Below are 13,151 nucleotides of genomic sequence, written 5' to 3'. Positions count from 1 at the left end.
CTGCTCTTGACACCACCTGTGCGTAGCCTGTACTATCCTCTGGTGGCGATGGTTTAGCTGGATAGCATTCTGAACTATTATCTGACACTGGTGCGTCATAAAGGTCCCATGCGTCAGGGTCATCTTGACTCATTCCAGTATGAGTTGGGGATTGTATCATTGGTGGCTACCGGTGATGGTTGCGGAGAGTGATGTGGGGTGGTGGCGGTGTTACTTGTTTAGCCACCTTTGCGTGTGGCTGTTTGTCCTTGTCTTGGAAGGCAAGCTTGCGTTTCATTTTGACTGGAGGAAGAGTGCTGATCTTCCCTGTATCTTTTTGAATAAAGAGCCGTCTTTGTGTGTGATCTGGCTCTATTGTCTCTAATTCCTGTCCAAATCTCTGTGTCTTCATTTGTGTGGACAGTCCTTGTTCCTCAGTGTAGGAACTTGTTTTCGCGTCCGAGGCCGGATATTTCGGTACCGAAACCTTTTCAGCTGCTTTTTTCGGCACCGACGAAACCTTCTTTACTTTCGGCGTCGTGCTCTCTCGGTGCCGACCCGTTTCGGTGCCGCTGTCTCGGTGCTGAATCTTCTCTGAGCCACTATCTCGGGCCCGAGATTGCTGTGTGCCGGTATCTCGACCGGAGTCGGATGACTTCGACACCAGCTCGCCCTTTTTCGGTGCCGATGAACGGTCACCTATTTTTCGGGTTAAGCCATGGCCTGTTGGCGGTGGCGTCCCCTGGGCTGTAGCGGTCTTCTCGTGAGTTCTTGGTTTCGACGTCTTATTCACGGTTTTCGGCGTTTCCTCGGGATCGATCTCCTCAGAGTCCGAATCCTGGGTGGAGAATGTTTCTTCCTCCTCCTCGAAACGCCCTTGTCCTGTCGGCGCCGACGCCATTTGCAGTCTTCTTGCTCTTCGGTCCCTGAGTGTCTTCCTGGACCGAAACGCTCGACAGGCCTCACAAGTATCCTCCTTGTGTTCTGGTGACAAACACAAGTTACAGACCAGATGTTGATCTGTATATGGATACTTGTTATGGCATTTTGGACAGAAGCGGAATGGGGTCCGTTCCATCAGCCTTGAAGAGACACGTGGCCGGGCCGACCAGGCCCCGACGGGGATGGAAAAAACCCCAAAGGGCCACCGGAGCTCTTCTTAATTCGGTGTCGATTTGTTGTAACTACCCCGATACCGAACGCAAACAATACCGACGTTTTTTCCGAGATTCTAACTAACTTTCTGACCCGAAACACGGAGCGAAAAGGAACACGTCCGAACCCGATGGCGGAAAAAAAATAATCTAAGATGGAGTCGACGACCATGCGCAATGGAGTCGAAATGGGAGGAGTCCCTCGGTCTCGTGACTCGAAAAGACTTCTTCGAAGAAAAACAACTTGTAACACTCCGAGCCCAACACCAGATGGCGGGATGTGCACAGCATGTGTAGCTGCAGCTACACATGCCATCGAACATATATGTATATATGTACGTATGTGTATATGTTGTTTCTGTACTTGGCATGTTCGTAGGTCATTGCATGGCTCCTGGGTCGGTTGTTATACTAGATATCTATGAATTCTTGCACTCATCTTATCACACTTATCTACCCATCATCATATGTCATGTCTCTATCAAACTATCCTCCATTCTCACTGTGACTCATCCCAAATCCTTTCTACTACTTTCATCTCCTAAATAACTCTGCCTAAGTTCTTCCCTCCGCTTCCACATCTAACTCACCAAACCTCACTCTACTAGCGTGACCTCACACACAACCCTACTAAATTCACCCGCATTTATCTCACCCTGCTACTATGCTCTCCCTAACCCTTCCACATACTCTTCCCTCCTCCATCCCCCTTTACTCATCCCAAGCCTTTGGGTTGAGTAAATGAAGGATATACTCCCAATTAACACTTCTGGATTTCTTTCCTCCTCCACCCCTCCATTACTCCTGTCAGTTTAACAAACAAACTCTCATATCCGCGGCTCAAATTAACTCATAATAATACTAAAACTGTACTCATTATTTCCTGATACTAATCCATCACAAATTCTTGTTGGGTTAGCGTGCTACTCACCGAAAAGCGCTTCGACACCTCGTCAGGGGTAGTAAGCGCTATATAAATACGATTACAATACAATAATAGCTGTCTTTTAGCTTTAAGATAGCAAGTTTGAATACACATTACTATTGATCTAGATAACCCTTGTTTTGCAATCAGATTTACCTTATGAGGTTGCTAAAAAGCCACAAAATATTGTTTAGATTTTCTGAAATCTTTTGCTCTATCTATGTAATACTTTTGGCGGCAAGTCCTGAGGGATAATGAGAAAAACAAAGAGGAGTCATCCCCTCAGCCCGGTCCACCCCTAAGGTGACCAGAGCTGAAGAGACCCCCTCCTTGAGAAATCCTCCATCTTGCTTTGGAGGATTAGGACCAATAGGGATAGGGATGTGCTCCCCTCCCCAGAAGGATGGGGCACAAGGAGGGTGTAGCCACCCTCAGGGACAGTAGCCATTGGCTACTGCCCTCTAACCCTAACACACCCCTAAATTTAGTATTTAGGGGCGACCTTAAACCCAGCTCTTAAGATTCCTGACAACCTCACAACAAGAAGGACTGCTGAGCTGAAAACCCCGCAGAGAAGAGGAGATGACAAATGACTTGGCCCCAGCCCTAACGGCCCGTCTCCTGCTTCAAAGACCCTGCAACCGAAAAGCGAGGCGTTCTACAGGACCAGCAACCCTTGAAAATCCTCCAGGGGACTGCCTGCAACAACGAGGACCAAGAACTCCTGTGGACAGCGGCTCTGCCCAACCAGAAGAAAAGACATCCATCTTTAAAGGGACACCCTCCTCACTCCAGAAGCGTGAGTCCCCACTACTCAATGCCCCCGGCCCGTGTCCAGAGAAACCAACTATCCAGAGGGGACTCCTCAGGCGACTCCGACGACGTGTCCACCCTGGGCTGACCTCTCTGGACCCCCACAAAAACACCTGCAGAGGGAATCCCGAGGACCCCCCTGACCGCGACTGCCCAGAACGAAGATATCTGACGCCTGGAGAAGCACTGCACCAGCAGCCTGCAGGCCTGTGAGAAACCGACCACTGGTGCAGCAACGACCAGCAGGCAGCCCTCACCCTTGCCCAGTTGTTGGCTTGCCCGAGAGGCCCCTGTGCCCTGCCTGCAGTGCCTAAGTGACCCAGGGTCCCTTCATAGAGTTTATTGAGAACCCGACGCCCTGTTGGCACACTGCACCCGGCCGCCCCGTGCTCTGGTGGTTTTTGTGCCTACTTGTGGCCCCTCCAGTGCTCCTCCAAACCCCTCTGATCTGCCCTCCAACAACGCGGGTACTTACCTGCAAGCAGACTGGATCCGGAGTACCGCCTGGCTCCATAGATGCCCACTTATTTTGGCTCCTGTTTGACCTCTGCACCTGACCGGCCCTGTGTTGCTGGGTGCTTGGGGTTGCCTTGAACCCCCAATGGTGGGCTACCTCTGCCCCGGAGACTGAACCCGTAAGTGTGGTACTTACCTCAGAAACTGTACTTTACTTTACTCCCCCTGGAACTGTTGAAAATCGCAGTCAACTTTTAAAATAGCTTTTTGCCATTTTAATAAAAACTGTGTACAATATTGATTTGATTCAAAGTTCTAACTATGACTATTCAAAGTATCTTTCATTTAATGTACTTACCTGCTAAATGAATCCTGTGGTTTTAAAAATAAATTAACAAAATATTTTTTTTCTATATAAAAACCTATTGGCCTGGAGTTAAGTCATTGAGTGTGTGTTTTCACTTATTGCTTGTGTGTGTACAACAAATGCTTAACACTACCCTCTGATAAGCCTAACTGCTCGACCACACTACCACAAATAGAGCATTAGTATTATATATTATTGCCTCTGTCAAGCCTCTTGAGGAACCCCTGGACTCTGTGCACACTATGGGGGTCATTCTAAGTCTGGCGGGCGGCGGAGGCCGCCCGCCAGACTTCCCCCCTCCAAAATACCGCTCCGCGGTCGCAAGACCGCTGAGGGTATTTTGGCTTTTGCACTGGGCTGGCGGGCGACCGCCAAAAGGCCGCCCGCCAGCCCAGTGCAAAAACCCTTCCCACTAGGACGCCGGCTCAGAATTGAGCCGGCGGAGTGGGAAGGTGCGACGGGTGCAGTGGCACCCGTCGCGTATTTCAGTGTCTGCAATGCAGACACTGAAATACAAAGTGGGGCCCTCTTACGGGGGCCCCTGCAGTGCCCATGCCATTGGCATGGGCACTGCAGGGGCCCCCACGACAACCCATACCGCCATCCTGTTCCCGGCGGGAGAACCGCCAGGAACAGGATGGCGGTATGGGCTGTCAGAATCCCCCATGGCGGCGCAGCTAGCTGCGCCGCCATGGGGGATTCCCAGGGCAGCGGAAAACCGGCGGGAGACCGCCGGTTTTCCTCTTCTGACCGCGGCTGAACCGCCGCGGTCAGAATGCCCTGCGGGGCACCGCCTGCCTGTTGGCGGTGCTCCCGCCGACCCTGGCCCTGGCGGTAAGGAACCGCCGGGGTCAGAATCACCCCCTATATCTTATTTTGATATAGTAGATACATAGCCAGCTTCCTACACCTAAGTACTAATTTATGTTTGTGAAATTGGAAGAAAGGTTCTTCTAAAGTGAATGCATGAATTTCACAAACTGTTGTTAATAAAGTAGTTGGTACTAGGAAAGCAACCTTCCATGGGAGAAATTGAAGAGTGCAAGAATGTATGGGTTCAAATGGTGGACCCATAAGCCTTGTGAGCACGATGTTAAGATTACAGGCAGGAGCTGGTGGTACTCTAGGTGGAATAACTCTTTTAAGGTCTTCCATAAATGTTTTTATGACAGGAATTCTAAACAGAGAAGTATGCTGTCTGTTTTGGAGCTAAGCAGCCATTGCTATTACATGAATTTTAATAGATGAGTATGCAAGATTTCCTTTTTGAAAGTGAAGCAAATAACAGACAATATACTGTACTGATGCTTTAAGTGGATCAATGTTTTTGAGTTGATAGTAATACACAAAATGTTTCCATTTAGCTGCATAACACTGTCTGGTTGTAGGTTTACGTGCTTCCTTTAGAATGTCCATACATTCTGATGGAAACTGTAGATATCCAAAATCTATGACCTCAGGAGCCAAATCGCTAGGTTGAGCATACTGGGATTGGGATGCCTGATTTGACCTTTGTTTTGAATCCGTAGGTCTGGTCTGTTTGGGAGCTTGTGATGTGGTGCTACAGATAGATCGAATAGTGTTGTGTAGACGTGCCCACATGGGAGCTATGAGTATCATAATGAGGGAGGTGTGACGGATCTTGTTGACCAGAAATGGAATTAGTGGGAGAGGGGGAAAAGCATAAGCAAAAATCCCTGACCAATTGATCCATAGAGCATTGCCCTCCGATTGAGAGTGTGGGTACTTGGATATGAAGTTCGGGCATTTTGCTTTTTCGCTTGTTGCTAAAACATCTATGTCTGGTGTTCCTCACATGTGAAAGTACGGTTTAATTACTTGTGGGTGAATCTCCCATTCGTGTATTTGTTGCTGCGTCCTGCTTACGAGGTACACTAGTTGGTTTTGTATCCCTGGGATATACTCCGCTAGTAGTTGAATGTGACTGTGAATTGCCCATTTCCAAATTCTCTGTGCTAGAAGGGACAATTGGGATGTAGCAGGAGTAACAGCCATGACCTACTTCTGGCGTAGGTACCTGCTCTATGGCTCCCTTGGCCAACAGAGCCGCAACTTACTGGCCAAATGATCCTCCTGAATATGGCTGACTGATGGAGGCATGGCTGGTGGGGCAGATTCGAAGGGGAGGGAGCAGCCCCTTGGAACGATCTGCAAAATTCACCTGTCCTTAGTAATAGATTCCCAGTGGGGCAGGTGATGGTGAATCCTGCCGCCAACTGGTGTGCGGGGACGGACTAGGAGGAGTTGGAGGCTGCAGCAGGGGTGGACTGGGCAGACCTCTGGTTCCATGTCCCACATGGAATTCCGCGTCCCAGGCAACGCTGGGGCTGAACAGCATGGGTGGCACAGTGGCTGGGATAGGGACGTGGCAGGGAGTCCCTTCCGTGGCCGTGAAAGGCGGACTGTTGGGGTCAAGGGGCAGTGGAAAGGCCGAGGGGACAGAGCTGTAGCCGGGGAGTCCTTGTACCTCTCCAAAGCTAAGTCCGCCTTGTCTCCAAAGAGATGGGAGCCATCAAAGTGCATGTCCTGAAGAGTCTGTTGGACATCGCCCGAAAAAAACAGATGTACACAAGCAGGCGTGGTGCCTCAAGGCCACCGTCGTCGCAACCGATCTACCTAGAGAGTTGGTTGTGTCCAGCCACATCTGATCGTGAACTTTGCTGCAACTCTCCCATCAGTGACAGCTTGGGAGACTATAGCATGGTCCTCCTCTGGTATCTGCGGCAGAACTTGTGTGACCGTATCTCACAGAGACTGGGTAAAGCGGCCCAAAAGGCATGCAGTGTTCACGGACCGCAGAGCGAGACTGGAGGAAGAAAACATTGTCTTCCCAAATTGTTCCAGCCTTTTTGATTCCTTATACGGGGTGCGGAAGGGATTGTGCCCTAGGAAGAGGATGTCTGGATGACAAGGCTCTCAGGCGTGGGGTGTTGGGACAGGAATTTAGGGTCATTTGGGGCGGGCCGATGGCATGCGATAGTCCTGTTCAAAGGAGCCCCTGTGTTGGATCTGGACCAAGTACCCAAAAGGACATCAATGAGGGCTTCATTGAATGGCAGAAGGGGCTCAGATGCGCAACCCTCTGGATGAAGCACCTCCATCAGGAGATTTGACCTGACCTGAACAGTAAGCAGCTCAAGGCCGAGGACCTCAGCCACCCTATTGACCATCATAGTCGCTCCCTCTGCTGTAGCCATGGAAGGAGGAAACAGCATGCCAGCATCTGGAGAAGTGTCCAGACCACTAGCCTCGCCCAAATCCCGTGCCCAGTCCACATCAGGGTCATCCTGGTATTCATAAGGGTCCAGGGACCCCTCCAATCTTTCCCCGAATTCGTACCCATAAGAAAAAGGGTCCAAATCCGACCTGGGGGTGAGTAGGCCCCATTGAAGACAGAGACAGCGTTGGCAGCGTCATTCCGACTCTGAGTCGTTGGGGAAGAGGATCCGGCTGTCGTCGATGGTGGGCACCACCGATGTTTGGAGCGTTGACAATCGAACCGACCGACCGGTGTCGGTGCGGATCCACGAGCGGATCCGGAGGGGACCCCGGAGGCAAGCGCCGAAGCTGGCGCGCAGAACACAAAGGACCCCCAACTGAAACCCTTTGGTCCGAAGACGCCGTATCGGGGTCGGGCTACGCAGAAATGAGGCGCATGGCCTCAAAAAACTCCTTCAATTGGGCAGGGGTCATTCTGGCTCCCGGAAATTTGGGGAAGCGCGGAGCAGACCCAGAAGCAACTCCGAAGACAGAGGCCGCGAGCGTCGACGCTCCTCCCACGTCGCATCAGCTGAGCAACAGGGTGAAGTTGAAGGGTGAAGAGACCGATTCAACGAGTTCATCTTCTTACCTGTGCACGAAGACTTGGAGGAAGAAGAATGGTGGTGACTCCGCAAGAGGTCTTCAGACCTTCCCCTCACGCGAGACCGGGACCTACGTGGAGTTGAGCGCCAAGCCGCCATGAGCTTGAGGGACCACTCCCTCAAGGCCTTCGGGTACATGGTCTGGCACTCGGAGCACGATTTAGGGCTGTGGTCGCGCTCCAGGCAATACAAACAGACCCGATGCAGATCCGTCACCAACATCATAAAGCGACAGCCCTCGCACGGTTTGGAACCAGTCTTCGGGGACATCCTCGACGCACCAAAAAAAACTTGACAAAATGGTCGAAGTCGCTCAAAAATAGACCAGGGACCGCGTGGTGTGGAAAGAAAAGAAATGACGTCACTGTGCTGAGGCGGAGTCTATGTACTACTCCTGACATCATCCTGGCGACTATGACGCCCGCGGAGTCGACCAACACCACCTACCGACGCATAAGGGTATTGCTCGAAGATAAATCTCCAGATCCTGTCTGATTCCTGGGGAAATTCTAAGGTAAGGAATCTGTATCTAGAAGTCTCTATCAGATTACTGTTTTTAGTGGTTAGGTACAGTTTTTAGATCGGGCATTAGAAAATATATTTTGCTTTTACTCAAACCATATGTATAATACACGTAGTTATAGGGGCCTTCATTCAGCCAATGCATCCACTGATCCATTAGTGTGTCAAGAATGGGAGTACTCTGGCCTTTCACAACGAGTACATCCATACAAAAAGTAATTCCCTTAAATGGCAGGGACTAGTTCTGTAATGCACGTTTTTCTGAGGACGAAAAAATAAATATGTTTACTTTTAGTCAATGAGTGTTTTTAGACTAATTCTAGCCCAGAGCACATTCTCTAAAGACCCAAGGCAAAACAAAACAAGCGTTGGCCAAGCCAAAAGGAGAGCAGCTAACCTCAGACCTACTAGCTTTGCAAATGCATGATCAAACGTGTTATCTAAGAACAAAGATGGTTTGTAAACATGCAAACGTGATCATAAATAATAATCATGATCCACTACAGGTTGGCAGGTAGATATGAATTACTTGCCTGCAGTGCACTTCTGCCCTGGCAGAGCCGTGAGGGTTTAGGGGGGGCTCATTGGGCTCTTGGGGTTTATGGAATCGAAATTTGTAGTTACGACAGTGCTTTGCTCCAGCAAGCTGTTCAATCAAAAATACAACAGCGTGGTGTATACTGCCCAGCATCCGCAATCCATTCACACCTGAAACGAGAAACAGCAGAAAGCAAATTTTTATGATTATCTTAAAGCAATCCAGAAATTAATTATGCTTGAATAGCAAAACTTGAAAAATGAATAAAATAGCAAAAATGACAAATGTACGGTAAAACATTGGTAATTGGGACACAAATAGCTCAAGTAAGCATGCTTGTTCTCACTACAGTGACATCAATGGCCCCATCCAAGCTGGGAATCCTAAGCAAACAGGCTTGTCTTGAAGATCAAAAACATCTCTTGTTGGGTGGATGCGGTGACATATACCATGCTTCCTAGTTCCTTGGAACAACCTCCATGTATGGCTAAATGGAGTGGAAGCACCTTTTTTTTGTGGACTTTGGGTGGATCCAAACTATGCTTACACTTACAGGGTGAGTATAATCAAAACCCACTATCCTCCTCTCCACCAAAGAGTTCTGTGTTCTGGCTGCCCCAAATACAAACCGACCTAATGAAAGAGGCGTCACATAGTGTTTTACCTGCAAATGACAACTGCTTCAGGCGTGCATTGGAACGGGCCTCCTGTACCTTGTCGGTGAGTGACTTCCAGGCATCTGCAATAAGATTTACCAGAAACAACTCATTTGACATGTAGTATTAAGCAGTATGTACAATTAAGCAGAAGTTCCAGGTGGATTCTAATGTGGGGTAATAAAACTGTCTGCTTAACGAAGACCCCCTTTCATAGTAAAACATAAATAAAAACAGCCACCTTGCTCTCTTTAAGAAATCAGATAATTACTTTGAAGTAGGTGAGTCCTTCACAGGTCCGTAACTGTCTTTTTTTCACTGGGAACCAAGTACCCTGATTGTAGAACTTAACTCAGTGTAGCAAATCAGAGCAGCCCAAGGTCAAATCAGGTGACCTCACCTTGCTGGTATGCAATGTCACCACTAAATAAAGCATTGTCCAGTCAGTGATTTTGCTTCTTAAAAGGAAAAATACTTTTCATATGTATTTACCCACATCCACTACTAAATACTACACTTTACATTACTCATATACACTACCCAGTAGACGAAACAAACTTTTGTGACACCCTCATGTTCAAGTTATGCCCCTAGTAGCTTCTGAACTCTAAAACCACCATATCCCACACCTTTACTAGATGCAATATCTCAATATAAGGGGGTGCCATTATCAAAAAGGCAGGCCTATTAGCTTTGTCAGGGTGTCAACATATCAGTAAAAGCACAGAACAAGCTTCTAGCAAAGTGACTCTTTTTGACATGGTCAACCCCCACTTTTTGCCTAGTATCTGATGTGATTTTGACAAAGTGCACCGGGTTCCTGCTAACGAGGTGCCCAGTGCCAGAGCCCTCCTCTTCCCCCCAAAAAAACCGCACAGTTGTTAGCCCAACTGGCAAAACCTTCAGCCCAACTAGAAAATGGTACCCTTGGTACTTAGGTCCTGGGATACTAAAGGAGGTCCTTAAGGGCTGTGCCACCCTAAGGGACCCTCAACAAGAACATGACAGGCTGCATATCTTGGTGCAGACCAAAGTAAAAACATGACATGACACGCAGCCTGTGCCATGTCCCCTAACACTGCATGTAATATATGTAAGTCATCACCCTTCTAGCAGGCCTTACCACCGTAAGGCAGGGTGCATTATATTACACGTGAGGGCATACCTGCACAAGCAGAAATGCCCCTACTATGTCTTTGTCAATTCTTAAACATAGTAAGAGACCAGGGAAGACATTTCGTATGCATGTGCTGGACACTAGCCAATAGGAGTTCTTCAACCACATGATGGCTTTACTGAAGATAGGGATGTTTGGTATCAAACATCTCAGATTGGTGAACCCACAGCGATGCCAGTGTTGGATTTACCAATACATGAACCCAGAGGACACATTAGAGGTGCCCCCTGAAACTCTACCACCCTCTGGTGTGCTCACAGACTGGTTACTACCAGCCGAGACACTGTTCTGGATCCTTAGGGTGAGAGCCTTCTGCTCTCAGCAGGACCAGAACAAACGCCTGCCTGGGAAGAGGGTGTAACACCCCCTCCCACAGGAGGGCCTGCTGATTAGCCTTCCTAAGGCAGCAAGCCTCAAAGACAAGCCGCCTTTAAAATGCGAGTCTGGCTCCCTCACAGGAGAGGAAGCCTCACCCCTGTCCAGAGCTCATTTGGCACCTGGACAAGTGGGAAAATTAGCTACTCGCAATTGAATCCACTTAGTGACATGCCCCAGCAACTTACAATACGTATTGATGACTACCAGACTAGTAAAGATAAGAATTAATGAACACCGTAGAAACATCAGATGTGCACGGTCCACCACAAAACTCAGTACACATTTCATTGAGAAGCGCCACACTCCCGATGACTTGTGGTGGGTTTTTCTTTAGGCCTTTACTGAACCCACACTTAAATCAATTTTTGGTGGAATGGAAGCAGAGGTGGGTGTTTAGGCTTAAAACTCACATAGCAGGATTAAACAATGACATACAAAGGTACACATTTTCTTAATGACTAGAAGTTCAATAATCTACCAGTCATGACATTACTTTCAGTCCTCTTTTCTCATTATACCACTATCAGTGAAGTTTTCCTCTGGGAAATATTATTACTTTGGCCTATCATCTTACTAGAATGGAAACGACTTAAACCACTGTTCGACAGCTATCCACAGATACTGAACACTTCTTTTTGGGGTTACTTATCTGTTAACATCTGCCCTTCCTTTTCTTGAGGCCTTTACTGAACCCACAATGACCTCATAATTTTTTTTACTGGAATGGAAACAGAGGTGAGAGTTTACGCTTATAACCCAAATACTGGGATTAAATGATGACACACAATGGTCCATATTTTCTGTATGACCAGAAGTTCAATAATCATCTAGTCATGATATTACTTTTAGTCCCTTTTTTTCATTATAATACTATTAGTGATGTTTTCCTTCAGTTAACATCATTCCTTTTTGCGCATGTTATAAGACTCTACTCTAACATTTGTTTATACTTTTTTATGGGGCCCTCTACTGACGCAGACACCGAGGGCCCTTTGCATACAGGGCCTTCTGTCATCATGGCGAGACTCTATCATTGTCCCTATGGATAAAAAAGGTGAGCGTTTGATCCCGGCTTGCTATAGGCCAATCTCCCTACTCGATACATCAGCTAAAATAGCAGGGAGAAGAAAACAAGTTACTTACCTGTAACTACAGTTATCCAGTATTGGTATCTTTCATAAATTCACATGCTTGAATCATCCCCGTCGTCGAAGTGGGAGTCCCACGGTACATAAAATAGCAATAAATAAAATTTTTTTTGCCATAGGCTATAATGGAGCCAGAGCTTGCTCATATAGCCTATCCATGTCCTTTTGTGAAAGGACCCAAACCTGCCTGCTGTCCAATCAGGCACCAGCACCCTCTAGAACCTTCTCCAGAGAAGCTCCCTTCCTCAGATTTTCCAGCACGAGAGTGAAAAATTAAAACCTGAGAGGAAATGCGAGCATCCAAGGGGAGGCGGGTGGGTCGCATGTGAATTTATGAAAGATACCAATACTGGATAACTGTAGTTACAGGTAAGTAACTTGTTTTCTTATCCAGTATTGGATCTTTCATAAATTCACATGCTTGAATCTGAATAGACAGCACTATGGTTGATAAACATTGTATCCAGCGTGGGTGGAGGGTGCGAGCATGAAGACCCTCTATCTCAAATATAAATAATAATTATCATAATAATAATAACAATCATAGAAAACTCATACATTTCTGACCGTGAGTTACGAAGGAATACAAATACTTTAAGTACGTGTATATATATATATATATATATAATATAAAATTTATGTATATGCATACACATTCATAAGTACATACATACACTTTGCATATTCACATGGAAGCATAATAGAAAAATGGTTATTTGTATCTCAAATCATATGACTTTGACTAAGGAAAAGTCTCACCTTAATGAAAGAGATGGCGTAGCACAGCTTGTCCTACTAGAGAGTCTGTTCTTTGTGATGACTCCAAACAATAGTGCTGCGTAAAGGAGTGTGTAGTTTTCCATGTCGCAGCCTGGCAAATTTTTTCAAGGGCAATACCTTGAAACAAAGCAGCCGATGTGGAGACTGCTCTTGTGGAGTGGGCTCTCGGGTGCCTAGTCAAGGGTTTTCCTGCCTTGGTGTGACAAAATTGGATTGTTGAAGAAATCCATTGGGCTATAGTGGCCTTGGTTACTCCTGTTCCCTGACGTCCCAGAGAATAAGATACTAGGAGTTGGTCTGATTTCCTGATGTGCTTGGTACTTTGCAGGTAAAATTTTAGGCATTGTTTAATGTCCAAAGAATGGAGAGTTCTC

General features: G+C 47.4%; 1 protein-coding gene across 2 annotated transcripts in view; it reads right to left on the bottom strand.

Moving 5' to 3' along the window:
• Positions 1-13,151, bottom strand: part of KMT2A (lysine methyltransferase 2A) — a 1,244,888-nt gene that overhangs the window by 25,384 nt on the left and 1,206,353 nt on the right. For both annotated transcript variants that reach the window (XM_069224744.1, XM_069224745.1), the window contains exons 31-32: positions 9,303-9,377; positions 8,634-8,808 (exon numbers count right to left, since the gene is read on the bottom strand). In XM_069224744.1, the coding sequence (XP_069080845.1) occupies positions 8,634-8,808; positions 9,303-9,377 (250 nt within the window). The remainder of the gene's footprint in view (positions 1-8,633; positions 8,809-9,302; positions 9,378-13,151) is intronic.

This window comes from Pleurodeles waltl, chromosome 3_1 (assembly GCF_031143425.1).
Source record: "Pleurodeles waltl isolate 20211129_DDA chromosome 3_1, aPleWal1.hap1.20221129, whole genome shotgun sequence".
Lineage (NCBI taxonomy): Eukaryota > Metazoa > Chordata > Amphibia > Caudata > Salamandridae > Pleurodeles > Pleurodeles waltl.
Note: the sequence above shows the minus strand (reverse complement) of the source record. Positions and strands in the feature narration are given on the sequence as shown.